General features: G+C 49.0%; 8 protein-coding genes across 8 annotated transcripts; 3 read left to right on the top strand and 5 right to left on the bottom strand.

The window, feature by feature from the left end:
- Positions 1 to 475: 475 nt before the first annotated feature.
- On the top strand, positions 476 to 3,656 carry UREG_01472 (116 kDa U5 small nuclear ribonucleoprotein component (U5 snRNP-specific protein); the record flags this gene model as incomplete). The annotated part of the gene is made up of 4 exons (XM_002541910.1): positions 476 to 495; positions 581 to 729; positions 796 to 3,027; positions 3,091 to 3,656. The coding sequence occupies 4 exons, from the start codon at positions 476 to 478 to the stop codon at positions 3,654 to 3,656; spliced, it is 2,967 nt and encodes a 988-aa protein (XP_002541956.1).
- A 223-nt stretch (positions 3,657 to 3,879) lies between these two features.
- On the bottom strand, positions 3,880 to 4,593 carry UREG_01471 (protein FAM96B; the record flags this gene model as incomplete). The annotated part of the gene is made up of 2 exons (XM_002541909.1): positions 3,880 to 4,253; positions 4,335 to 4,593. The coding sequence occupies 2 exons, from the start codon at positions 4,591 to 4,593 to the stop codon at positions 3,880 to 3,882; spliced, it is 633 nt and encodes a 210-aa protein (XP_002541955.1).
- Positions 4,594 to 6,450: 1,857 nt separating this feature from the next.
- UREG_01470 (uncharacterized protein) lies at positions 6,451 to 7,126 on the bottom strand (the record flags this gene model as incomplete). Its single annotated transcript, XM_002541908.1, has 2 exons — positions 6,451 to 6,744; positions 7,010 to 7,126. The coding sequence occupies 2 exons, from the start codon at positions 7,124 to 7,126 to the stop codon at positions 6,451 to 6,453; spliced, it is 411 nt and encodes a 136-aa protein (XP_002541954.1).
- Positions 7,127 to 9,576: 2,450 nt separating this feature from the next.
- Positions 9,577 to 11,583, top strand: UREG_01469 (uncharacterized protein; the record flags this gene model as incomplete). Its single annotated transcript, XM_002541907.1, has 5 exons — positions 9,577 to 9,790; positions 9,841 to 10,122; positions 10,190 to 10,743; positions 10,807 to 11,219; positions 11,283 to 11,583. 5 exons carry the CDS (start codon positions 9,577 to 9,579, stop codon positions 11,581 to 11,583), a joined length of 1,764 nt encoding a protein of 587 aa, XP_002541953.1.
- A 1,193-nt stretch (positions 11,584 to 12,776) lies between these two features.
- Positions 12,777 to 13,992, top strand: UREG_01468 (uncharacterized protein; the record flags this gene model as incomplete). Its single annotated transcript, XM_002541906.1, has 2 exons — positions 12,777 to 12,906; positions 12,992 to 13,992. 2 exons carry the CDS (start codon positions 12,777 to 12,779, stop codon positions 13,990 to 13,992), a joined length of 1,131 nt encoding a protein of 376 aa, XP_002541952.1.
- A 235-nt stretch (positions 13,993 to 14,227) lies between these two features.
- UREG_01467 (uncharacterized protein) lies at positions 14,228 to 15,064 on the bottom strand (the record flags this gene model as incomplete). The annotated part of the gene is made up of 2 exons (XM_002541905.1): positions 14,228 to 14,578; positions 14,666 to 15,064. The coding sequence occupies 2 exons, from the start codon at positions 15,062 to 15,064 to the stop codon at positions 14,228 to 14,230; spliced, it is 750 nt and encodes a 249-aa protein (XP_002541951.1).
- A 686-nt stretch (positions 15,065 to 15,750) lies between these two features.
- On the bottom strand, positions 15,751 to 17,914 carry UREG_01466 (heat shock protein SSB1; the record flags this gene model as incomplete). The annotated part of the gene is made up of 6 exons (XM_002541904.1): positions 15,751 to 16,019; positions 16,083 to 16,563; positions 16,621 to 17,328; positions 17,400 to 17,565; positions 17,620 to 17,797; positions 17,872 to 17,914. The coding sequence occupies 6 exons, from the start codon at positions 17,912 to 17,914 to the stop codon at positions 15,751 to 15,753; spliced, it is 1,845 nt and encodes a 614-aa protein (XP_002541950.1).
- Positions 17,915 to 18,505: 591 nt separating this feature from the next.
- Positions 18,506 to 20,559, bottom strand: UREG_01465 (uncharacterized protein; the record flags this gene model as incomplete). Its single annotated transcript, XM_002541903.1, has 5 exons — positions 18,506 to 18,918; positions 18,985 to 19,603; positions 19,735 to 19,918; positions 19,978 to 20,441; positions 20,545 to 20,559. The coding sequence occupies 5 exons, from the start codon at positions 20,557 to 20,559 to the stop codon at positions 18,506 to 18,508; spliced, it is 1,695 nt and encodes a 564-aa protein (XP_002541949.1).
- Positions 20,560 to 21,868: the final 1,309 nt, after the last annotated feature.

Below are 21,868 nucleotides of genomic sequence, written 5' to 3'. Positions count from 1 at the left end.
GCACTTCTTTTACTTTTCAACAACGACGCATCCGATTCTCAAGATTTGCAAATCAGCTTTGATATCGAATTCTCGATCGCAAAAACCTCAGTTTCTCTCTCTTTTTGAGCGGCGAGATTTTGTTGAGATCGTAACGTCATTACGAGGTTGATCGAGATGTCAGTACGCAACTGGCGGCGGGGCTTGTATGGTATGGTAAAGCAAGCTCCTCGCCGCTTTGGGCCTAGCCCCCAATAAGGTTCCGCCAAGAACCCGTCTGGATTACATAAGTAGTCCATGAATTCCTCGCGTTGAGATGAACAAACGGACGAGCAGCAGTATTCGCTTCTGTACTTAAGTTCCTGCAGGTGTGGTGTCGGTGGATCAGTCGAAGCTATTTTGCTTTTCGAGTCGTGCTTCACAGTGTGATACGACCCGTGCTCCTTGTGCCGGGAGAACCGTTGCAAAGTGGATTGAGTGACCGCGCTCTTTCAAGATGGACGACCTCTACGACGAGTAAGTGGGCATTTCGGCATGTGTACTTTTAAGCGCATCATCCATTGTTAAAAATGCGCCATCTTTGCTAATGCCGTTTGCATAGGTTTGGAAACTACATCGGAGGCGCGGAAGAGAGTGAGGAGGAAGAGCAGCATGGCGAGGTGCCCGCACGGGCATATGCCTATGAATCGGAGTCGGAGGAAGGAGAAGAAGCTTCAGCTGCTCCGGACCAGCAATTGATGGAAATAGATGGTGAGGCGGGAAGCGCGGAAGCAGTGATTTAACTGTTCACAGGCTGATGTTGAATCTTGATTCTAGAACAGGGCCCCTCGAATGCCGTCGTCCTTCATGAAGACAAGCAATATTATCCTACCGCGCAACAGGTTTACGGGACTGAGGTTGAAACCTTAGTAGAGGAAGAAGATGCACAACCATTATCCCAACCTATCATCGCCCCCGTGCAACAGAAGAAATTTGCCGTACAGGAAGCAGATCTACCCCCGGTGTTTTATTCGCGCGAGTTCATGACGGATATGTTGAATTTCCCCGACCAAATACGAAATATTGCGCTAGTGGGCCATTTGCATCACGGAAAAACCGCCTTCATGGACACCCTAGTAATGGAGACGCATGACATCGCCGCGAAACTCGATCGAAGGACAGGAAAAGCAAGGGATGAACAGCTACGATACACTGATGTGCACCTCCTTGAACGGGAAAGGGGCCTTTCTATAAAATCGTCGCCAATGAGCCTGGTATTACAGGGGACGAAGGGGAAGTCCTACCTGCTCAACATCTTGGATACACCCGGCCATGTCAATTTTGTCGACGAAGTAGCAGCTTCACTCAGATTGGTCGATGGCGTTGTTCTAGTTGTGGATGTGGTGGAAGGCGTCCAGATTAACACTGAACAGATCATCAAATACGCTGTCCTCGAAGATCTTCCTCTCACGCTGGTCGTGAATAAAATGGATCGCCTGATTCTTGAACTCAAGCTACATCCAACCGATGCTTATTTCAAGCTCAAACATGTGATCGAAGAAGTCAACACAGTTATCGAGAAAACACTACCTGGGCAGGGAGAACGGAGGAGACTGAGTCCCGAGAAGGGCAATGTGGCATTTGCGTGCACTGCAATGAACTGGTGCTTTACCCTTCAATCATTTGCGAAGATGTACGCGGATACATACTCTAAGATCGACATCTCTGAATTCGCCATTCGTCTGTGGGGAGACATCTTTTATAGCCCAAAGAGCAGGAAATTCACAAGAAAAGGGGTAGAAGAGTCTTCGAAACGGTCGTTTGTCCACTTCGTTCTGGAACCCATTTATAAAATATTCTCCCATACGATAAGCGAGAGCCCAGAAGATCTGAAGGAGACCCTTGCCACGCTTGGAATCAGCTTAAAGCCCTCACAGCTCAAATCAGATGCAAAGGTTCTTTTGAATTTAGTATGTGAACAGTTTTTTGGGCCTGTTGGGGGCTTCGTGGATATGATCGTGGAACACATTCCCTCGCCATTAGAAGGTGCCCCGAAATTTCTTGAGAAATATTATACTGGCCCACTCGACACAAAGGTTGCCGCTGGAATGTCTTCCTGCGACCAAAACGGCCAGCTCGTCGTTCATGTCACAAAACTATTTAATACCGTTGACGCTGCGGGCTTTCACGCGTTTGGGAGAATTATGAGTGGCACGGCTCGCCCTGGTCAACAAGTCAGGGTTCTGGGGCAGGAGTATACGGTTGATGATGAAGAAGACATGCTTGTTGCCACAATAATAGACACCTTTATTGCTGAATCTCGGTACAATATACCTACAAGCGGCGTTCCTGCTGGAAACTGGGTGCTTTTAAGTGGAATCGACAATTCAATTGTCAAAACAGCTACACTAGTCCCGCTCCGCCTGGAGGACGACGAGGATGCGTATATTTTCAAACCAATCCACCATATGACCGAATCCGTCTTCAAAGTTGCCGTTGAGCCCATCAATCCTTCCGAACTTCCTAAGATGCTAGAAGGCCTCCGAAAAGTCAACAAGAGCTATCCCCTTATCTCCACAAAAGTTGAAGAATCTGGAGAGCACATTGTTCTTGGAACCGGCGAGCTCTATATGGACTGCGTACTCCACGATCTGCGCCGACTGTATGCTGAGATGGAGCTCAAAGTCTCAGATCCTGTTACGAGGTTTTGTGAAACGGTCGTTGAAACTTCCGCCATAATGTGTTATGCCATGACACCCAATAAGAAAAATAAAATCACAATGGTCGCTGAACCTTTGGATGATGGCATCGCTGAGGATATAGAAGCTGGCCATGTCCGTATCCGAGATCCAACGAGGAAGGTAGCTAAATTCTTCGAGGAGAAGTATGACTGGGATAAGTTGGCCGCTCGAAGTATCTGGGCATTTGGACCTGACGACATGGGGCCTAATATACTCCAGGACGACACTCTACCGTCGCAGGTTGATAAAAAGCAGCTTGCGACAGTAAGAGACTCTATCCGCCAAGGATTTAGCTGGGGTACCCGCGAAGGCCCGCTGTGCGAAGAACGTAAGTTCATCTAACCTCTTCTCCCCTTACACTTCATCGCGATATTAACTTGCGCCTGTCCAGCCATCCGAAATACCAAATTCCGCCTCACAGACATTTCACTCGCTGACCAAGCCATTTTCCGAGGCGGAGGTCAAATCATCCCGACCGCCCGACGCGCCATTTATTCCTCTTTCCTCATGGCGTCCCCCCGCCTCATGGAACCAATATATACCTGCTCCATGATCGGTCCGGCTGACTCGGTTGCGTCCATTTACACTGTGCTCTCACGGCGGCGAGGTCATGTCCTCACCGATGGACCTATCGCCGGCACGCCGCTGTATTCAGTCCGCGGGTTAATACCTGTGATCGACTCGTTTGGCTTTGAGACAGATCTTAGAATACACACACAAGGTCAGGCAACGGTATCATTAGTGTTTGACAAGTGGAGCGTCGTTCCTGGTGATCCGTTGGATAGGGAGGTGAAGTTGCGGCCTCTAGAGATGGCCAGCGCCATGGCGACGGCGAGGGATTTCGTTCTCAAAACAAGAAGACGGAAAGGGTTGGCAGAGGACGTTACTGTGAGTAAATTCTTAGAACCGGAGCTGTGGAAGGGATTGAAGGAGAGCGGAATTCTTGGAGAAGGGTAGATTTGGGGTAGAAAAGTGTACTGTACTATAGGAACTGGGGATCTCAGAGCAAGAGACCGAATAATAGCTATTTACACGCTAGCTACTTTTGAAGAGGCCTAAAAGCGATGTTGCTGTAATTGACGAGAGACAAAATCAACGAAATATGCCACCTAGTTGCATCTTACCAGAAATATCAGAAACGCCATAACCATGCAATTATCCCATAGCCGTCTCATCCCGTTTATTTGCATAACTCCAACATTTTGTCAATCAAGCTCATGAGCGCGGTGTTTTCCGCCGCAGCCGCAACCCTCTCTTTATCTGCTAGCTGCTTATTTGTTTCCTCGCCCGTGCTATGCGTTCCCTCTTTGATTTTTACTTCAATCCTAAATCGTGGTGGCAAGCTCTGTTCCAGTCGGACCCGAACACCCAGCCCAATCACAGTGGCAAGACTGCAATGGGTGATGGTTGGCGTGACTAACACAGTGACCTTGCGAAGAGGCGAGGAAGGGTTCTGGGGCAAGGCCGGGGTGATGGAGATGTCCGGAAGCGATACAACAGCAAGTTCGCCAAGGGATATGGGATGTTCAGGGTCCATGATGGTAGATATTAAATCTGTCGGATGTTGATGCGCGTCAGCATTGGGCTATAGATGAGAAACTGGACGCAAGAAATGACGCAGGGTCAAGGGCGTACCGTATATCTCCTGCTCATCAATCGGCTCTTCAATGTCGTCGTCAGTCTCTATGCTATTTGTTTCACTCTCCCACTCCTCGAGATAAGTGCCAAACGGGTCATCCTTCCAAGGTGGCGTAACAAAATTGCTGCTCGCAAAAATCGTCCCGTCAAACAGGTCATCTTTTCCAGACGGCGACGTTGCCTTGTGTGGAGATTGGCGTTTTGGCAAGTCGGCGGCACTGATGATTTTGGGATTGACGTTCTGGACGCTCTGCATTATGGCTGATATTGGACGGTCCGTCGTCGTTCCCAGAGGAATGGATACGCCTCTCTCACGCTGCCGATGCACAAATTCTCTCTACCTCGCTTAGGTAGGTGACTATGCAGTGAAAACAGTAAGATATTTACGGCGAGGCAAGTCCCAGGTTCTCGCTTTTCAAGTAGAGAATTCTTCGCTGAAAGCAGTAATGTGCAGACGGCTGTTTCAAGTCACTCTCCCCCAACCGTCAGGCACAATGCATTGACTCGGAGGGCAGAAGCAGGCAGAGGAAAATGCAGGTCCAGTTTCGCATAGAGCGAATTGCTAAGATCAACACGAACGGAGGGTCTTCGTGTGATCACTGCCCGTTGGGGGCGCAGAGCGTCGGGATATAGCGATTAGGTAAGCGGGGATTTGCTAGTGGGGGTGTACTGTCACCGGCTTACAGGACAAGCGTATCGTTACCGGCGTTTAGGCCTAATCCGGTTAGAGCCACAGGGCCTTAACTTTAACCTGCCACCGCTTTCTTTCTGCCTGGAAGCATGGACGAACTATTATTTGATAGCACAGCAGCAAGGTGCATTTGACGGGCCTCGAGTCTTGCTTTGGCGTTGCATTCATCCTAGCATTGGGTTTATCTGCCAGGGTCGTGTGATTTCGAATACCTCTCAGAGGGCCAGCTCCAGCAAAGATCGGAAAGGGAATGGCCCGGCGAGTTGTGACCCTTGTCTCCCAGGCCGGTGGTCTCACGTTTCAGACCATCATGGGCACAATTTGTCGGCCTTGAACTCGGATACCAGTATCGAAATGTTTTAATGGCGCAACTTGGCTTTATCTTTGTGAATACTCATGCAGCTGCAGGGCCGCACGAACCAGAGTGCTGGAGCTGTACCACATCACATGAGGTTGTTTCATGAGGAATGCTATGCTCTTGTGCCCCTTCGTCGTTTCATAACATAGACACTTGTCATGACAAGCAAAAGAAGCAAGAAGTGGATGGTATAGTTTTGGATCAGATGGCACAAATTCTGTGCTGTACACAAAGTACATTGTGACAATCTGCTGTTGAGGCTTTGAGTTGTCGTCATCGAATTGAAAGGGGCAGTGATGGAGTCTGTCTGTTGATTATTAGCTAACTACCATTCACACATGAGGAAATGGTTGGCCAGCACCAAATTCCCACTAGGTGGCAGAGACCAACATCCTGAAATCCACTCAATGCTATCGCCATACCATCAAGAACAACAGGAGTGTGCAGAAAGGCCAAGTTGCGGGATGTTTCATGATTCTCCAACACAAATCCGGGCAAACTCAGGAGTAAGGACACTCGTCAAACCGCAGCAAAGACAAGGGAAGCTAGAGGGATGACATCCGAATGAGCTCCATGTCCTCAATTGTACGTACTACCATAGCCGAGTTCGAATTTGAGCTATTGACTTCTTCCAGACAACTGAAAAGCGTTTCAAGATGAATCACACCCGATCCCGGGAATAACAAACATGTCCGCACAATGCATTTGGGGGGGCTGTGGCAAACAACATTCGGAAACAAGTGGTAGGGCTGACACACGCATTTTATCGAGCTTCTGGCCCAGCGGAAAGCCAACTTTGCTTATCTCGACAAGGGTGTGTGGCTAAGGGGCCAATCGTTTATTCTGGTCTGGCACGGTTGTCTTCCCAATGCTGGGCGATGATGGGGTTGGAGAGCAACCAACAGCGAGCCGCTCTGCTATTAGTTTGCTAAATCAACCTTGCTTGGACCCTGCCTACCACTTAACTAGTTACGAGAGACATGAATGGCTGCGTCGGGGCCAAGTCGACACCCATGTCTCAAGCATCAGTTGCGACACAAGAACCTCTAACATTCGCCATTTCCCTAACAGATCTTCAATTGGTGCCCGGGAAACAGAAGAAATTCTTTATTCGGGTGTTTTAGAGCTGCGAAAAGGGGTCGTTGTGCGAGCAAAAGGGAGAGGCCGCCAGCAATCTCTGCAACAATCGGTAATGCGTCAACGAGCGAATCACCGTCCGTGCTCTTCGCCAAATCTCCTAAGCGCTGACTGCACCGGCGCATGTGGGGTTGAGATTGGTCGACAGCAGCCGGGTTGCGTTTGGCCGACTGAGTTACATCGCTAGTAACAGAGATTTGAATCCTGGCTGTCTTAAATAACTAGTAAACTGGTTAGTGAGTTAACGAGTTTACGTTGCCAGAGAAGAGTTGCACGAGCCAGAAGCCATGGAGAAAACATTCGTCCATCCTTGATGAAAGACCTGATCTTTCCAGGGCTTAAGTGCAATGCTTCAGGTCTTCGAGACAAATCCAGGTTATTATCCCCGAATCGCACTTCGCTATGGAATCGCGCCGTTTAGTTGTGTCATGTATCAACTTTCGTCGGTCAGAGCCAGGTGTACGAATTCAAATATCAAATAACTACCCGGCCAGAAGGCTTTTGCCGAAGCTGACAAGCTCTTTCGCGGCCCGGTGCGGCAGCGTCGTGAAGTTTGGTTGTGGGTTCATCGATCAGCCACATCTGTGCATGCTCTGGAGACATGCAGGTAATCCCTGCAGGGCTTTAACTCCGGGGCCATACATAGGTTCCATAAAAGGCATCATAACTTGTTGGCGTATTACTGTTGCCAGGATAGGGCAACTCAAGTATGAGGAGCTCGTCTCCGTGAAATGCGCCGCTTGTGATGACCTAGTCCTGGGCCGGAATCATTCTTGAGCAGGTTTGCGGCGGGCCACAAGTGCGAGCAGTATATGCGAGCACCACCGCCGCCATGAGCCGCCCTTCCCTGTCGATATTTGCTTGTCCTTCACGGCATCGAGAGACAAAAATAGCATCGCGACACTAGTCCGTTTCGGGCAATCTCAATGTCACGAAGACTCTCAGCGGGCTCAGACTGTTGGGGCCAATGTATTCGGCGGTCTCATGGACTGATCTTCTGCCTGACAGCCAATGTATGCCCATGCTTAACTGTTGGAACCCAGAAATCAAAAGATGCTGTGCAGGACAAGTGCCTGCAGCCCTCAAATGTCGATCAGGTTTTGGTCAGGGCTGTCCCCTAGGCTGCTTATTTACATCTTCAGGTAACAAGCCTGCATCAGTTCATGCTGTGCGCTCGCATCTCCAGCCGTCGATGCTCCTAGACTTGAGCTTCCCGCTCGCGCCTGTCTGTGGAGCCTACCGCCCTTGTGGCCCCCAATCCCCTCGCATGGCGGTCTTCAACCCTTGATCATGGCTATGTTGGTCAATGCAGCACTCCAGTCCCTTACGCAGGTACGTCAAACTAGCCCCTGTGCGCTCCGCTCTTTGCCCGCTTCGTGGGTTGTCTAGTCAGTTACAATTAATCTTTTAGGTCTGATATAGATTGTTTCAAGTCTGCAGCCATCCAGTAATGGCTAGCTGCCGGGGCCCATAGCCTGACTGTTCCCTGCTGAAGGCCACTTTTTCTACCCCCAAATCTGTCCCCAAAATTCGCCGACTTTTGCCTTTTCGCAGCTATGTACGTCACCAGGATCATGTCGTACGTTCCTCTTCAGTCGGTCAATTTATATAATCCTCTTCGGATCCTCCCACAACCTATCTGAGTCAGTCGATAACGCTGCTGTCCCTCCAACGGAGACTTTAATTTCGTATTTATCTTTCTAGACTCCTTCATTCACACTCGTTCTTGGACCAGAGCTTTGCACATAATATTCTTCCTTCCCAACATTCCAGCGGCTTTTCAAGACGCTCCCGACCCTCTCAGCTTAAGCCAACATCATTTTGACGCAAGATAATACTATCGATAACTGCACATCCTGCGCTCGTTTGTTTCTTTGTGGCTTCCTTTATCCGTTGACCGCCTGGAAGCCTTCTCCTACCATAACTCCACGTTTCCGAAACCGATATTTGAACCATAATATCTGCCGGGAAAGCTTGATCAATCTTCTAGCAGCTTCACTAATCAATTTCCACCGAAAAGCCATAATGCAACCATTCAATTTTACTGTTGGAAACTCCTCTCCCCGAGAGGGTCTTAGAAGTATTTCCCCCATTTTTATTTTTTTATTTTAAGAACAACCGCTAATGGTTATCTCAAGGCTACGTTTTTGTTGATGAGCATAATAGACATAAGCGCCTCAAGGGTTGGTCTTTGATCCGTCGGTCTATACATTAAGCGAATGTGCTAACTAGATTCCAGTGACGAGAGCCTGCAGCGGTTGCCGGAAACGAAAAATAAAATGCGATTCTGCAACAAGTAATATCTGGCCTTGTGCGGCTTGTAACAGGCTGAAAGTCAAGTGCTTTCCACCGAATTGGGGCAATCAGCACGAAAGCTCTCTGTTTGGGCAGGACTTGGGGGCTTTACGATCATTTGCCCAACCTGATACCTTCCAACCCTTAGGATCCCAAGCTTCTGCCACACATCACATCCACAATCCGGAGCAATTCCATTTTGAATTCGCTCTTGATGGATTCCATGCAGCGCAGTCGGTTGGTAACAACGTCGCTCGGTTAGCGCAACCACAACCGCAACCGTACCTTGGTCATTCCGAAAATCAGATTCATTTCGTTACATCCGACGTGATGTCAAGAAGCAGCTCTTTGCAGGAACCCTTTATTTATACTCCACTTAATACCAATATTGCTAATCTCGTTACTCCATCCGCTAATTCGTCGATGCCCACTCCTTCACCGTCGGTTTGCCCTCTATCGCCACGTCCTTTGCCCTCACAAGAACTACAGCCAACCCCGGTGATAGAGCTCAATCGCCCCCCGATTCAGGATTTAACGGATTGTTTTGGTCCTTTAAAGGTTGATGATAGTGGGATTGGTAATTTATCTTCCTCAGTTATGATATAGTCTAATCTAACGGTGTCAATCTAGCTCAGTATATTAGCCAGCAATCACGGATTGAGGGATTACCTACTCCTACAATCTCGTGCCCAGAAGATGATACGCTATTATCAACTTATACGGAATCAAATGGGACCCTTGCTATCCCGGAGGAGCTAATGCCGGGCGAAGAGGAGGCGCATAAGTATTTCGAAGTATTTTTCGACAAAATCCATCCCTACATTCCCGTGATTCACAGGGACGACTTTTATCGACAATGGGAAGCCGATAAGACAAAGATCCCTTCCCTTTTGCTCGAAGCAATATTTGCTTGTGCCGGAATGGCATCCCACGACCAAACAAAAGGGATGCGATGGCTCACTCTAGCAAATAGTATGTGTTTAGAATCGTCGTGGATGATCAAGGTGTGCTGACTTCATTAGGACATGAGTCAACCTTCCTCGAGGCCCCTCGGCTCAGTACAATCCAGGCATTATTGCTGTTGCTGAAGGCGCGTGAGGCGGTGCCAAAGAATGGATATTATTATCGATCCTGGCAATTGGTGAAAACAATTGTTTGCATGGCTAAGGACCTTGGTCTTCATGAACATCACAATTACCACAAAGATGGTGAACCTTGTGGCATGGAACCTGTAGACTGTCTTGTCGCCACCAGAGTTTGGCAAACACTTGTCATTGTTGAGGTGTTAATCGGTGCTCCACAAGGTTAGTGAAAGAGCAATTTACTTCTCTCACCTGGATATTTGGTCACTAACCTTTGGTACATGTGCAGGGCTCAATGACTTTGCTGTCGATGTTGAAACTGTAGATATCGGAACTACCTGGAATGTTTCCGGCTTAGACGCATATGAAATGGAAAGATCTCGACAATACGCTTATCTAGTGCAGAATGCGCTGAATATGAGGCGATTTATCGACACTCATAAACAATCGAAGAGACAAAGTGATGGGCTCAAGGACCCTCGTTTTACGGCGAATAATAATGCGCTTGACGAATTGATCGCCAATTTGCCTGCGGATCTCCAAGTTGTATTTCCAACAGAGGGTTCTTCACCTTGGCTTTCGTCACATTTCATGGGTAATTTGAATGTGCACTTTCATCTCAGTGTTATATTACAGCATCGTTCGCAGCTTACTACCGCGAGTGATGGTTCGCGTCCTACTTCTTGGAGAACCCATATGACTCGGTGTTATTCGTCAGCCAAGGCTATCTATCATCTGCAAGACGCTATCATTTCAACCAGCGGCCTAACTAGCCTGAGCTACATGCAAAGGGGAATCCATTTCACGGTGTACTGCATATTGACGTGCCTGATGGTGCATTCGGTAAGTTGACAGCGAAAAGGATGTCACGGATCACATACTAATTACTAATAATGGTTACCACAGGCAGTTCTTTCATCCTCAGACGTGGAGCTATATTCTGATGCGGCAGTGTACTTCTCGCGGCATATGCGCCTCCTCGAGCAATGCACCAAGAAATGGTCACTACCAGACATTCAAGCACAACTAGATATCGTGCGAGCAACATTATCTGTGGACACCACGAAACCTTTTGAGCTCAAATCATTGGCGACCCAAGGTATCCCCGAACAATCACTGGCTTCGAAGCCTCTGCAGTTGCACATAGATGTTCCCGGGAACAAAAGCGTGTTAGAGCATTCTGCCAGTACCGTAAATGGGCTATGCACTTCATCACCTCCGATGGTGTTCGAAATGCTGTCAAGCTGTACAGATATCGACCCCCAGTTCGTCACCTATCTGGATGATGGAATCAACTGGGATCCAACTCGCCTAGTCACGTAAGTCATAAGGCTTCTAATTATCCTAAGGGGCATGTGGCTAACAAGTCTTCCTTCTTTCAGACAATGGGACTTGGAACTCTCGAGTAGAAGTCTAAGTCCGGCGTCTCCAGAATCAGTAGTGACACCTAATCGCAATGCTATTGACCACATCTTTCCCATCCAGTTTGACTCCACGCCTGGTTCGCCTTTTCAGAAGGAGGCGCTTTATTGCACATATGATTTTGAACAATCGCTTATGACCACCGTTGATCAAAAATGGGACGGCGAGATCTCCGGTATTTATACATCAGAGGGGCTGAAGAGAAAATGGGAAGGAACAGACACCTTCCTGGAAGAGCCATTGGCGACGCAGAGGGTTTAGAGTGAAGCGCAGGCTGCTCCAATTTTTATTCAATGTATCAAAGGCAGGCTCCTTTGCGGGATCTAATGTACTGTGGATCGGGCATTTTGTATCTTTTTGGAAAATTTCCAACAGTACTCAGGGTATTCTTAACTCGTGAATGTATAATGGAGAATTGTTTTCCCACCTGTCCCTATCGTATGGACTCCGTAGTCGGTAGCGATTATACTATGGCTTTATTGGGTTCGTTCGGCTAATACAGCAACTTCTATGCATGAACGTGTATCAGTTGACCTAGTATGTTTCTTTTTCAGAGATGTCCTCAGAACTGCGTGTGGCAAAGAAAATCAAAGGACACTTTGCTCCTTCTACTACCCCCACTTTCATCACTTGACATAAAGAGAGCTCGGTTTTGCTGGCTAAAAGGTCCAGACGCTGCGTCCTGCTTGCGAGCAGTATAATTTCGATACATGTGTATTTCTGTCAATATTCAGAACGGTATCATAAACCCCACGGTTACACTCTTCTCAAGCGGCAGACACAGCAGGCGGTATAAAAGAGCGTGGGTCCCTCATGCGACGAAACCCGATATAGCCTTTAACTCTTTGTGAAAGTGTAGTTCACCCGGTTACTCAAAGCCATGTCGAGATCTCGTTCATCCTCTGCGGCTCACGCCAATCCGCTCATCTCGAGATCTGATAATCCTCGCTTTATCTCCCGGTAGTGGTTTCAGTTCGTCGTTTGGATCAACTGCGCCAGACACGTTTTCGCTGTTCTTGCTGTTATTTTGCTCCTGAGATTGCTGCTCTCGTTCGCGGAGCAGACGGGATTCTTCAAAGGAGAGAATGTCTTCGGATGTGACGGTGATGACAGTTGGTTTGCGACGAATCATATTCTCGAGTGCTGTCCGCGCGACGCGGGCTCGAAGTGGCTGAACGATTTGGTTTCTCTTCCGCAGCCTAAGGCTTTCACAAGCGAGGGCTAGGTATCAACACGCGTAGAAAAAAAAGGGCTTTGCCTCCTGAGATAACCGTTGTAGAGCATGGCTTTCGCTCGTCGTCGCTGAGTTGAAGTTGCCAAGCGAGTTATTATTGCTGATTAAGCAAATATCAGGTGACCTCGAGCTTTGGAAAGATTTCAACCGACAAGCAAATCCGACGACCAGATCCGCTCGAGTCCATTGCGGCGTGGATATCGGGAAGTGGAATGTGAAAATGGCAGCTGGCTTAATTCCCAGGTGCTATACGGCGCCCGCGCGGCAGTTAAGATGCAGAGTGGTTACTAGTTTGGGAAACGCACGGCAATTCTCTTCAACTTCTACAAATGGGGATGATGCCTCGAATGGTATGGACTTTGAACCCTGGCATTAAATTGAAAGTCGTCTCTGTCAGCACTGGATCAAAACATTAAATCGAATCTTTCTGAACAGGTCCCCCTCGACGCCCCCCGACGGCAGGCTTCGATCAAACCGCCCGTCGCCAAAACACAAAGTCTCTTCTCCAGAATGTTTTTACAAAGTCATCCCCCTCCTCTTCCAACCGCCCGGCGCATCGACCTTTTGACCCCCAATCTTCTTCCGGTCCGATAGACGCCCGCTCCCTTGCCGCACAAGTCCCGCAATCCGGGCAGGGTCAAGGCATCATCCGACGTGCGCCACTTTCGTTCAAAAACCTCCCTCAAAGACGCCGACCTGGCACGAATCAGAATATATTAGCGGCTGCGAATGCTCTCTCGCGCAGGCCGCGTAAGCAAGGCGGCCAAAAGCGTGTAAACCGTCGCTCCGGGCGGAAAACATCCGGGAATAGAGGCGAGGAGGCTCTCGATGAATCGGTCAAAGCCTATGATTTTGAAAAGAAAGAAAATGCTTGCAGGAGCCCGGTACAATACAACCCAGAACCCTACAGCATGGATATGCTGAAACCTACGTGGCCAGCTTTGCCGATGAGTGGAGGGGATAGTACTGTCGCCAATGCTGGGAGCGTGGCAGAGAAGTTAAATTGGATGGGTGCTCGATACCTCAATTCTTTTGAACCAGCCCCAGAGTTGGCTCAGCGGATACTGGATGGAAAGAGGGTTTTGTTTAGGAGTAGCGAAGAGAAGGCAGAGGTCCTGGAGTTGCTGAAAACTATGATTGCGGCAAACGCACAAGAAAAAACAGAACGCAAGGGGAAGGTTATCAAACCCAAGGAAGTGAGCTTTAAAGCCGTGGCCAACGAAGAGAGGCAGAGAATCGTTGCTGCAGTGGTCCAAGGAAAATACGACCAACCACTCGTGGATAAAGCCAAATATGGAGGTTCTCCGATCGTTGCGAATGTCGTCAGGAATTTGACCAACAACGGGACGTATCATTCTGTGCAGGCCAAGAAGTTTATGGAGAAATTCATGAAAGGCCTACCCGGTCGCTTGACCAGTCCGCAAAAGGCGGCCTAGATAACGTTGTTGATATTCGACGATTGTACTATTAAATCACGAATTTGTATATTTCCACCCTTTTTATTTCATGTTGATCAAGTTTGTAGATTTTCTAGAACAGGACTAAATGGACTACTTTATGATACAATCGCTCAGTTCCCAAGACCGAAGTTGACTTCCACCCATGCGAAATCTCCTATCAGGCGCAGTAAGGAGTTGAAATCTATACTATACCAGCTCTACGACAAACTGTCTAATCTCTCTCAAGAGCCTTTTTAGCCGCCTCAAACGCATCTTTCACTTCTTTTTGACCCTTTGCCGTAATCTTCTCCATTTGTTCCAATGCCTTGTGCAGATCATCGGGCCTCACAACTTTCTTATTGCCCGCTGCCTTGAATTTCTTATTCAAGTTCGCTCGGGCGTTCTTCACCGTCGTCGAGGCCTTTTCCATGGCTGCCTTGGCCTCCTTGAGGACTTGATCCCGGGACTCACGGGTTGGGGGTGGGATAGGAACGTTAAGTTGGAGTTTGTTATGTGGATCTTGCTGAGGATTAAGTGAGAGAGAGGGCATGGCCTGGAGAGCGGATGTGACCGGTTTCGCGTACTATAGAATTTTAGGGTCTAGTCAGCTTCCCAAAGGAGATAAAGATTGGGACACAAAAGCATCGGGGCATGTAGAGCAGGCACCTACATCTTCTTCCCCCAGCAGAATTGTAATCGTCCGCCCTCCCTTTGGAATAACCTGGGCTAGCTCATTTAATTTCACAGATTCTTTCCCTGTCGAACCACTTTTGACCGTGACCCGCACGTTCTCAATGAGCTCCGGGTTCAATCGTCCGCCTGGTCGGAGTTTAGATATGTCCTCCTTTAGACGTGACACAGCATCCTGGATGCCATTGGTCAAGGACGAAAAATCCAGAGGGTCTTCAGCACCGGCGGAGCTTCCTGCAGAAGATTCTTCGGCGGCGCGAGAAGATTTATCCTTTTTCTTTTTGGAGACGGCAGGAGTAGTGGAGAATAGGCGGGTGTTCCGTAGTGTTCGGATTGGAACTTGAGTATTGAGTAAACGTAGAGGTGCGTTCAGCGACATTTGGGACCTTGCGTTGTGCTCGTGGAGTTCATGGAATATGAGCCTGGGAGTTCTAGCGACATGATTGCTTCGGTACAACGTGCGCGCAGTGCCGGCATAGGCTATTCTAAATGGAGGAGACATATTTGATGTGGGATATCGGGTTGTGCTTCGTTGGCTCAGGAGGACGGAGCGCGGTGCTGTTGGGGAACAACATGAGCTTCCGGAACAATGCCAAGCCCAGTCTTTGGGTGGAGCGGAACGCGGAGCCATATCTGTATGCTGATAATCAGCTGTCCGGAGAAACTACGCTTGAGTTGATATTTTGATCGAGCGACTTAATACTTCAAGTACACAATAATGGAGATAGAATTGACAGAGTCTATCCATTCGCAAGTCGTGAAAGAAAGCTCCCGGGTCGCTACCTACAGCGCTGGATCTGGCATCTCAAAGTAACAGCAAGGAAAGCCAAACTATAGGAAAACTACCTAATCAAAAACATTAAAAAAACGCGCATATCCCTTTTTAAAAAGCCCATAGAACAGTCATGCAAGAAACATTAGAAAAGAAGTCACCCATCCCATTCATGCATTAGGTTTCATATCAGGTAAAAGTAGGAAGATTTGTCATCATATGCATGTCTGTCTGAGAACGCGGGGAATCTCTTTTTTTTTTCTTTTTTGGCTATATTTGATAGGTGGCTGCGTTTATCGTGTGGCCATAGCCTTTGTGATGAGTCTCTTGAGGGCGAGCTCTTTCTTCTTGAGGTCTTCGGGAGAGGACTCTTCGATCTCAAGCTGTGCCATGGCGTCACTGAGGGCGGATTCAATCTTATCCTTGGTACCACGCTTGATCTTAAGGGACATGGATGGGTCGGAGACGATCTCTTCGACACGAGTGATGTATGATTCGAGCTGCTGGCGGGCTTCGAATTTCTTGCTGAATGCTTCGTCGGAAGACTTGAATTTGGCAGCCTCTGCAGGAGTGATCAGTTCCTATTTGACTAGGACTAGAGTTTGCTTAAGTGAGAGAAACTTACCGCTGATCATGTTTTCAATCTCAGTGCTGGACAATTTGCCGACAGCATTGGAGATGGTGATGTTGGCGCTGCGACCAGAAGATTTTTCAGTGGCAGTAACCTTCAAGATACCGTTGACGTCGACCTCAAAGACCACCTCGAGGGCAGCCTCACCAGCCTTCATTGGTGGGATAGGAGACAAGGTGAATTCGCCCAAGGAAGTGTTGTCATCGCAGTTGGTACGTTCACCCTGGAACACTGGGAACTGCACGGTGGTCTGGTTGTCGACAACAGTGGTGAATGTACGCTTCTTGATGGTTGGCACGGTCTGGCCACGGGGAACAACAGGAGCGAAAATGTTGCCTTCCATAGCAACACCAAGGGAGAGAGGCACAACATCCAAAAGAAGGAGATCTTGGGTATCAGCGGAGGTAGCTTGACCGGACAGGATACCAGCTTGGACAGCGGCACCATAGGCGACAGCCTCGTCAGGGTTAATGCTCTATTGATAGCGTCAATGCTAGCCCACATAATGATCCAAATGTTTATTCATTCTTACCTTCTCAAGCTTCTTGCCATCGAAGAAGTCGCTCAACAACTTCTGGATGCGGGGAATACGAGTAGAACCACCGACAAGAACAATCTCGTCGACCTTGCTCTTGTCCAAAGCAGCATCCTTAAGCACTTGCTGGACGGGGTCCAGAGTTCCGCTGAAGGCCTTGGCGTTCAAGTCTTCGAAACGAGCACGGGTGATTTGAGTGTTGAAATCTTCTCCGTCGAAAAGGGAATCAATCTCAACAGTAGTCTGGGTGGCGTTGGAGAGAGTACGCTTGGCACGTTCGCAGGCAGTTCGGAGGCGGCGGAGCGCTCTGGCATCACCAGAGAGATCCTTCTTGGTCTTGCGCTGGAACTCCTTCTTGAAATGATCAAGCAAATTGGTATCGAAATCTTGACCACCAAGATGGGTATCACCGGCAGTAGCCTTAACAGTGAAGACACCACCTTGGATGTTGAGGAGAGAGACATCGAAAGTACCACCGCCCAAATCATAGATGAGAACATTTCGCTCCTTCTCAGACTTTCCGGAACCTAAACCGTAAGCAATGGCGGCAGCAGTGGGCTCGTTGATGATGCGGAGAACGTTCAAGCCAGCAATGGCACCAGCATCCTTGGTGGCTTGACGCTGGTTGTCATTGAAGTAAGCTGGCACGGTGACGACAGCCTTGGAGACTTGCTTTCCGAGCTTGGTCTCGGCAACTTCTTTCATCTACACAGCAATAAACAAGTCAGATCGGTTGCCCAAAACCTAACACTTGGCTTGTATGCCTAAATACGTACCTTCATGAGAACCATGGAGGAGATCTCCTGGGGAGAGAAGGTCTTATCCTCGCCAAGATAGCGAACCTGGACCATGGGGTTGCCGCCCTGGTCAACGACCTTGAATGGCCATGATTCAACATCCTTCTTAACGATGGGGTCATCGAATCTTCGGCCGATGAGACGCCTTCGTAGGCCATCAGTATCCGGCAAAGCAGTCACAAAAGGCAATGGTACTCACTTGATATCGAAAACAGTGTTCTCGGGGTTCATAGCAGCCTGGTTCTTTGCGGCCTCACCGATCAAGCGCTCCTCATCGCTGAAAGAGACGAAAGATGGTGTTGTGTAGTTACCCTGCTCGTTGGCAATGATTTCGACATTGGTGCCTTCGTAGTTGGCAACACAAGAGTAGGTTGTGCCTGAAACAGAAAACTAGTCAGCTTGTCCGCCTCTACTCCATCTCTATGGCATCCTGGGGATATATGCGACGCACCGAGATCGATGCCAATGGCACCCTCATAAACCTCAGTAGACATGGTGGGATGGATGTGACGGAGAGGCGCTTTTGCAATCACAGAAATCACACAAAGGCGAAACTTTTTGGACAGTCGAAAGTGAAAGTACGAAGCACCAGATCCCAGAGGCTGCGAGTCAAAAGAGAGCAACAGATACTCGGAGAAGTGAGAGTGATGACCTGAGGAGGATGGAAGAAGAGCGAGAGAAACGCTCGACTCGGCTGGTATTTTAAAAAAAAAATTCACCCGCAGAAAAGTTCCAAAACTCTAAATTCTCGAAAAACCTTACCGTAACTTTGCGAATTTTTGGGTTTGTTACCGTGGGTTTTCGGGGGCGCTAGGCTGCATCGGGACTAGGGCAACGAGACTGACATCGCATTGAAAAACGAAGCTGTAGTACAGAGTACAATAATACATGAAGATGTCCTCTTGAAAATATCCCCGGGGCAGTCCCCATGTCGCTAATAGAAGCCAGTAAAACTCCATGCACTATATCCCGCCGATTTGCTAAAAGATGCACCCCCAATCCTCTTGGCTCTCGACCGGCAAAAAGTAATGGACACCAACATTGTTTTGTCAATGTTGTATCCGTATGGGCCACCGTCAAAAAGCTCATCTGTGCATAACATGAATATAGAGTGTAAAAGCTTCGTATTCGACCCCGGGCCCATTGGGCGTGGCTATGTTCGCCACTCCTCTACCGGGTGCTGCGTACATCTCGACATCAACCTTAGTGACTCCGGGCCCTAGCCGAAGTTCATACCTAGGGATCGTGAAATCTGCAGACCTTACCGGCGGGCCAAGCGAGGGTATTTTCTGGCTCCCAACAGTCACTGTGAGCTGGGTTTGGCGCTCAAGACTGCTGGACACAACGGTCGGCTGGAGGTACAAAACGTTGTGAGAGAAGGGGACACTCAGAGTCACAGACTGCCGGGGGTTAATGGAAGAGGCAGGAATATCCAGATTGAATTTCGGCCCGCTCTCAGTGCGGAGGTTTACGTGAGTGATCAATCGGGTCCTAGGCACTACTATTTGGTGTAAGCACGTTGATAAACCAGTTCAGCCCGCGGTTACGAGGAGGATACACTTACCATACTTCCTCGGTGGCCAGACTGCTGCTGGCCCAACTGCAGGATGGATGGGAGTGACAGGCTTCTGGGCATTCACTGGAGTAGCAGTCGGGCCCATTGCCGTCAATGGGGGGCCGTTCGGGGCGTGAATGGGCGCGGTGGTCGCTGATGAAAGACCGTTTGGTTGTTGTTTAGGTTCTGGCCTGTGCGGGGCAATGCTCGCGGCCACGCCTTTAGGGGACTGGCTCGTATGGCTTTCAGCTTTGGGTCTAGGGGTCGGAGGAGTATATGCAGGCGGTTGTGTAGAACTCTGACTTTTTGTAGCGGATGGAGCTCGGTCACGTAAAATCCTAGTCGATGCCGGTGGGGGAGCAGGCGTTTCTACGCCGCCCGAACCCGCTCTGACAAGCGCCTGTTGCCTTTTAAGGGATTCGTTATCGACAGTTACGCCAGGATGCTGTTTCTCACTAGTGGACTCTGCTGATTTGCCAGGAAACTTCAAGGTCAGCTTTTGCGGGTTTGGTTCTGGGGTCTTCGTGCTTCCAACTCTGAGCTTGATGCGAGTTGGACCGCCTTCGCCAGTCGAGGTCGGCTCAGGCACAACCTTCCGTACCTCCGCAAGGCGCCGGCGAAAATGGTTCTGCATTTAAGTCAGCTGACGTGGGTTCGGCTTTCCTAGGCGAATAATAGTACCTGGAGTTCCCCAGCAAGTTCAAATATGGCACTTCCATCTTCATTGAACTCTCTAGCATTTCGCCAGATATAACTAACTTCCTCCGCAAAAGCATCCCATGTCTTGAACGGTGAACCTTTGGTGGCGTTTTTCCTTCGATCTGTGCCTCGCACAAGTTTTAGAATCGTCCTCAATGAGGTTGGGTGCTTGATGATATCGTAATATTCCTTGTATAACGTGCGGTCAGGTTTGTTTAGAAAAGGGAAGAACACCTCTTCACCACTATGAGAATTGGTTAGATTCCTGAATGATAAAAGGGTAAGCTTTGTAGCAAGACGTACTCCTCATCTTTCATACGGATCATCTCGCTTATGATTCTCTCCTGTGCTTGCTCAAAACTGTCCCTTTCTGGACCACGGGTGCTGGTCTCGTTTGGTTCGACGTCGCGATCTGTTGTTGGTGTACGGTGTGAACGGCGCTGGCCACTTCGCCGAGAAGGAGCTTCGCTATTAGCTGTCTGCGACCGTACCCGTTCAGAAGGACGTTCCATGGGCGCATCTTCCTCTTCTCCTCCCTGCGCTCCTTCTTCTACCTCCGGCAACGGCGTTGAAAAGGGAACATATTTATTATCCTTGTACGCCGGGTTTATCTGGCTCATAACGGAGGAGACTATCTTGCGGATACGCTCAGCGTGGGAGAAAACTGTGGACCTTTTCTCGTTGTAGGATTTCGCATTGCTGACCATTCTACGAAGATCAGCTTCGAGGAGGGTGAGGCAAGAGTATTCATGGTTCCGAAGTTTGTTCTGCGGTATCGAAAGATCAATTAGCATGTAACTTTAGCAAGGAAAACATATTTGTTAGGCTTGATAAATTCGTCAGGTGGGGTTGGCAGTCGCAAATACGTACTTCAATCATGTCCATGGCAATCGGAAGCCGAATCGCCGCAAAATATCCAGGATGTTCATTCTATAGGACAAAGTGGTTTAGCGGGCAGGTTTCCAGAATTGAATTGCATTCACTATGCAGGGCAATAGGGATGATGAGATGTATCTAGCGAGGGGTGACCAACCCGGTCGGGGAGATGTAAGAACTCTGGCGCAACGGCGTTGTTACTGAATGTAGCAAACAATGGATTGTTAGCAACTTAACTTCAAAGCAATGTACAGTTACAAGGGACTCACAATTTGTCTTTGGCTGTCTTGATCTTGTCAAGCAATTCCAATCCGGCTTTGGTAGTTTGCTCGGGAGTTTCATCTGTCTCGGGTACATAGCTCTGTAAAACAGCAACAACCAGTTGTTAGTAAAACATCTTCTAGGGTTGGGGATAAAACAAATGGATTGACCACAAAGATGTGTCCGGATCTCCAGGCAGACAAGCAGTTGGCCGGCAGACAGGTTGCTGCTTTGTGTCTTGTTGTTACCACTGCCGGGGCCCAGTCTGCTTAACAACATAGGATGATCAGGCAAGTGCTGCGACCAAACCAACACTCCATCAATGCGGCCAGGGAGCATTGTTTGTGCGCCCTATATTAAGGGTGAGTGCCTGTGAAGGAATGTTACAACTTACAGTGATTTTTCGCCGCTTGGACAATCGAGCAAGTGCATCTTGAGACCCTGCCGCGCTGGCTCGCCTCTTCAGCGGCATGGCTCACTTATCACTGGTTGGCGTCGGCGAGGATCAGGGCCGGAGCTTCTGAACTCAAGAAACCAGAACACCGCAAAGTAGTGAACACAGAGGGACAGGAGATGCGCAATTTCTCTGCTTGAATCTGAGGGCAGGAAAGACAGAATTAGCAGGCTGCATCTATGCAAAATCCGAGGATGCTCATTGCGACTTGAAGCTCTCGGTTTGCGAACGCGACTTTGGGGGTTGTTGGGGGTTTGTTCGGGTGCTGCGCGGCGTGGCTCACGTGTGGCTGGTGCTGTGGCGCGTGGGCACCTTGGCAATCCTGCGGGTGCCGAGATTTGATAAAAGACAATGATACGCTTGAGAGAGCATTCAAGCGCCCTGAATGAGGTATTCTGCAGATGCATACAAAGCCATTGACTATCTCCGTCAATCCGCTTTCTTATGGGAGAAAGAATCCAGACAAGCAGCACTATGCTGACGAGACGTTACGCATCTTGAACCACCATTGGCTAGAATGGCCCGGATTCATCCAATCACCATGCCCGCCCATGCCAAGCCCCGTAATCAGGGCGCTTCTGTTTGTTTCCACCGTACAAGATT

This window comes from Uncinocarpus reesii, genomic scaffold (assembly GCF_000003515.1).
Source record: "Uncinocarpus reesii 1704 scaffold_1 genomic scaffold, whole genome shotgun sequence".
NCBI lineage: Eukaryota > Fungi > Ascomycota > Eurotiomycetes > Onygenales > Onygenaceae > Uncinocarpus > Uncinocarpus reesii.
This window is presented reverse-complemented; position numbering and strand designations above follow the sequence as displayed.